Source organism: Haliotis cracherodii, unplaced genomic scaffold (assembly GCF_022045235.1).
Source record: "Haliotis cracherodii isolate W230 unplaced genomic scaffold, xgHalCrac1.p SCAF_8, whole genome shotgun sequence".
Lineage (NCBI taxonomy): Eukaryota > Metazoa > Mollusca > Gastropoda > Lepetellida > Haliotidae > Haliotis > Haliotis cracherodii.
Window position 1 is genome coordinate 18,909,434 of NW_027266341.1, and position 5,454 is coordinate 18,914,887.

A 5,454-nucleotide genomic window follows, 5' to 3' on the forward strand; every position below is an offset into this window, starting at 1 on the left:
AATGAGATTGTGTCAGGTAGTTGGTTCACTTTGGCAATAAACACAAGAGGGTGGCTTTTTTACCTGGAGGTGATGTTTAAGGTCGCTGTCAAGACAATTGCACATATGAAAGTGCATGCACTTGTAGTAGTCCGGACTAATGCCGAATGTATAGTGCTAGCACACTTAGATACCATTCCGCAGAATTGTATGGATAGTATTGGATACCCCACTCAAAGTATGCTTGACTCCGAGCCGACCAGTCCTTGTTTCATCCCCTTAATGTCAGGTGCCAGGCAGGGTAACAAGAAGTACCATCATTTAACGTCTTTTGGCATGGCACTGAACTGAAGACAAGGTTCTCAATTCATGAATAGTTTATTTCATATTTACATAAAGATATAAATGTTCGTACAAAGCTCACACACATATTTTACATCATTGTCACAATGGGGGGGTGGCACACTGAAATACACATCTCACAATAGTGTCCTTCATGTCTGGTGTCTCTTGCTCACAGCCTGAAATCTTGGTACTTGCAAAGCGCTTAATTCTTCTTGTCGAAAGGGTTACTCCATACCTTCATTCCTGTAAATAGAAGATGAAGAATGAGAGAGTAAGTGAGTAGGGTATAAGCAATATTCAAGCCATATCACTGTGGTAGAAACAACAAGTTCCAGTCTACTAGTCCTTATAATGATAACATATAGCAAAACCCTTAAAAATGGCAAATGTCTACTAGTCCTTATGATACCTTAACTATTGGGCAGTTTGGCAAGGACTACAGGACTAGTGCCAATTTCTAAAATTGTATCAGTGCTGGGACACCAGAAAAAGGCTTCACACATTGTACCCATGATAGGAACTGATTCCAGGTTTGGGGCATGACAAGAGGACACTTTGGTTTGGGTTGGTTTGTTGTATAACGCTGCTCTCAGCAATATTCCAGCTATATGAAATAATCCAGTCTGGACCAGACAATCCAGTGATCATGATCATCGATCCACATAACTGGGTTGCGATGACATGCATCAACAAAGTCAGCGAGCCTGACCACCCGATCCCTATAGTTGCCTCTTATGACAAGCATAGTCACCTTTTACAGCAAACATGGGTTGCTGAAGACCTATTCTACCCTTTGACCACTTGGCTACCCAATCACTGCTTTTACACAATACTCCACATTGTGTAGCCTGTTCTATATGTCCTATGTCAAGATTTGATGTTTCCCAATGATTTCCTTGTGCAGGTAGGGTTTATGGCCTCTTTTAACAGTGGTAATTAAAAATCAATGTGGCAGCTAAATAATGTTAATGTAGAATGCCTCAATAATTACTCATAATCAAAGTGTCATAATCAGGGCAATCTAGGGTTCATACCCATTTTCAACATATCCTTGTTTGTCTAAGGGACACAACTCAGCAATGTAAATTGTGGTGCTTTCCTAGTCAAGAACAGTGAGAACATTCTAGTGTTCATACCTATTTTCAACGTATTTCTAAGGGACACAACTTGGCACAGCAAATTGTTGTGCCTTACACCACTTGATGTCCATTGCCTTCCTAGTCGAGAGCAGTGATAAGATTCTAGTGTTCATATCTATTTTCATCTCATCCTGGCATCTCTAAGGGACACAACTTGTCACAGCAAATTGTTGTGCCTTACACTACTAGATGTCCATTGCCTTCCTAGTCGAGAGCAGTGATAAGATTCTAGTGTTCATACCCATGTTCATCTTATCCTGGCATCTCTAAGGGACACAACTTGGCACAGCAAATTGTTGTGCCTTACACTACTGGATGTCCATTGCCTTCCTAGTCGAGAGCAGTGATAAGATTCTAGCATTCATATCTATTTTCATCTTATCCTGGCATCTCTAAGGGACACAACTTGGCACAGCAAATTGTTGTGCCTTACACTACTGGATGTCCATTGCCTTCCTAGTCGAGAGCAGTGATAAGATTCTAGCATTCATATCTATTTTCATCTTATCCTGGCATCTCTAAGGGACACAACTTGGCACAGCAAATTGTTGTGCCTTACACTACTGGATGTCCATTGCCTTCCTAGTCGAGAGCAGTGATAAGATTCTAGCATTCATATCTATTTTCATCTTATCCTGGCATCTCCAAGGGACACAACTTGGCACAGCAAATTGTTGTGCCTTATACTACTGGATGTCCATTGCCTTCCTAGTCGAGAGCAGTGATAAGATTCTAGTGTTCATACATATTTTCATCTTATCCTGGCATCTCTAAGGGACACAACTTGGCACAGCAAATTGTTGTGCCTAACACCAATTGATGTCCATTGCCTTCCTTGTCGAGAGCAGTGATAAGATTCTAGTGTTCATATCTATTTTCATCTTATCCTGGCATCTCTAAGGGACACAACTTGACACAGCAAATTGTTGTGCCTTACACCACTGGGCCTCCAGTGCTCTCCTAGTCATTGGCAGTGAGGGGATCCAACAATTAAAACCCTGTCTAGGTCTTGTTTTGACTGTTGGTCCCCAAAAACGCTCTCCACTAATGCCTCCTTGATTCTACCAACAGCATTTTACATTATATGATATGCCCTTAATTGTCCACACACAAAAAATCAAATTTACTATGCCTAAACATACAGTGACTTGTGTCACATTTTCAAAATTACACATTGCCTGGCAACATAGCTCAGATGAGATATGTTAAAATGGTGATCACCAGGAAGTTGAACAAAAAGAACTTCTTAAAAACATAAAAGCCAACATAACCTGCATATTTGTTTAACTTTGTGACTTAAGCAGTGTTATGGAATTTTTGAAAAATAATGTTAAAATTTTCATTGAACTGCTAAATGAACCTGCATGTTTTTCAATCGGCAAAGACTATTAATACTAGAGAAAGTTTTGGGGTAAACTGTTCCAATTAATAATCATCATATAATGTTTACAAACAAGATGTCTATTTCATTACGAGATTTTGATTTGACTATGCAAAGACTCATTATTTCAGCCTAAATAGTCTCCGGAATTCCAGCCTAGTTCGGCAAGGGTGGAAACTAGACTTTTATATGTAGGATAAAACATGTCAGATGTTTTTTATGAGATTTAAAACCCGAATCCAAGGGAAAACATCGTTAAAATGTTGTTGGTGAAAGTCTCTTGAATTCTGCTTTATCTAAATCCTATGATGTTAACAAAAATCCACCAATGTTACCATGGTAACACGAAACTTATATTCACCTCCAGGCTGTATAGACTCCCGGTCAATACCTGCTCTTGCAGTTTTCTGTATTTTCTCTGTAAAAATGATGATGAAAAATTAATTTACCACAACACTACTGCAGACCTTTAAAATCCTCATAAATTCTCATTAAATTATCACATAAGAAGTATTTTAATAATCACATACATAAGGATGGCTCTAAGCATGTTAAAAGTGAGTGAATGAATTTTGTTTAATGCCAGTCTGCTGATTTCTAGTTATATGCAAGGCTTGAAAAAAATTAAGTTCAGGCCAGACAAAGCAATTGTTGAAGGCATGAGTCACAGATTGTAAGCATATGACCCCGTTTAGTCAAATGTTATGGCAAGCAGGGAGTATTGGGAACCTATTCTAATCACAAATCTCATTGGGACTGATCAATAACAACAATCCAATAAAAAATTAATTAAATTACACATACTACATATATTGCTTCATGAACTCAAACTTCATTAATTACCATCAATACTGAAAGATGGCAGCCAAAATATATTAATTATTACATTTTCATTCACATTTTCAAAAAACTGTAAGGCCTAAGGCATTAAATTTTTCACATTTTACTTTCCAAAAAAAGGCAAATGAGCACATATACTTTTGACTAATGTGATACACATCAACAAGTCTATTCAAAATGCGGGGCGGTCGGGTAGCCTCGTGGTCAAAGCGTTCGCTCGTCATGCCGAAGACCCGGGTTCGATTCCCGACATGGGTACAATGTGTGAAGCCCATTTCTGGTGTCCCCCGCTGTGATATTGCTGGAATATTGCTAAAAGCGGTGTAAAACCATACTCACTCACTCACTATTCCAAATGCAAACACAATTTTGAAATGAGGATTGAGGAACAATGACTTGTCCGATGTTTAGGGTACCGGGTATCTTTTTGTATTTTGATTTTGGCTAGGGTAAATTTCTGTATACAGACACGTACCTGGGGTACATATCTGTAGTACTTGTGCCAACAATGACCCCTTAAGCACAAATAGACCATGAATGTTTGTTTGGACTACCTATTCTGTATTGTGTTTCTTTAAGAGAGAAGGAAACACACCTAGTGACTTTCTTCGTCTAGAGGTACTTTGGGGCAGTACAACAGTGTACAAGGAGTTCAGGTCCGAGTGATTCTCACACAAATTGGTTGCTTGCCTCAGTGACATGTAAGATATAGCACAGATCGTTTTCACGAAACATGTGGTGCTGGATTTAAATTGAAAGAGCTAGTATCCTTAAAAAAACTTAGTTATTTTAATAAAAAAAATTATGAAAGTGAAAGCGATTACGAATAAAAAATGGTCTGTGTTATTGATATGCTTTGGTGCATACATTCAAACCGTGAAGATCAAGGTTAGTATATCGCTCTTTAGAAGCCCATGCTTGCCGTAAGGGGCCACTAATTATAAAGGAATCGGAGGTCAGACTCGCTGACTTTGTTGATGCATGTCATCGTTATGCTTAGATCGATCTCATGATGTCAATAACTGGATTGTCTAGTCCAGACTCGATATATTTACAGACCGCTGTCATATACCCGAAATATTGCCAAGCGAGGCGTTAAACAATAAAGAAACCATACGTTAAACCAAGGACACGGACAAAACAGTAACAGGTGCGCGAAATCCGAAGTAATTATGGCTTTCCACATCATTTTGCAAAAAAAAGGCACATCACTTTGGTTATATAAGACACGTACGCCATTCTTCCGGGTGCATGAATGGTTGAACCATGATTGGATAAAGCGTAACACAAATTCCGCCAACAAGGGCCCCCAGAACCAGGACATTTCGCACACGATATTTTAGAGTCATTTTGACTGACCCTCGTAGACCGGAAGGAAGTGGCCTAGATGACATTTCGAAGTAAATGAATGTTGTCAGGCACAAACCTACAGACGTTTTTCACTTCAAAGTTTAGGGACTAAACCCATATGTATCTTTTAATTCAGTTCAAGTTGACTAAATCATTTCATATGAATTGATGTCAACATCTCAAACCAAAACGGCTCGGAAGTGAATTTTTATTCATGCCTCTGTATATCCCTACGCAAAAGCTATTTTCCCGAAATAGTGTATTGGTGTATGATCAAGTAATTTATAGTTATAAACTATTAAATGTATGATACATAATGTGTGTGTATACCATGGAGACTATACATGGCTTCCACAGATTTTACTTGGGTTAATGTGTGAAGAACTATTTGTTTTTGCGTATTAGTATCAATGTTTTGGA

General features: G+C 38.6%; 1 protein-coding gene across 1 annotated transcript; it reads right to left on the bottom strand.

Annotated features, from left to right (window-relative positions):
- Positions 1-338: 338 nt before the first annotated feature.
- On the bottom strand, positions 339-5,093 carry LOC139450420 (small integral membrane protein 20-like). Its single transcript, XM_071232112.1, has 3 exons — positions 4,919-5,093; positions 3,206-3,262; positions 339-567 (listed from the first exon to the last, which is right to left on the bottom strand). Exons 1-3 carry the CDS (start codon positions 5,076-5,078, stop codon positions 527-529), a joined length of 258 nt encoding a protein of 85 aa, XP_071088213.1. The 5' UTR covers positions 5,079-5,093; the 3' UTR covers positions 339-526.
- Between the last annotated feature and the right edge of the window lie 361 nt (positions 5,094-5,454).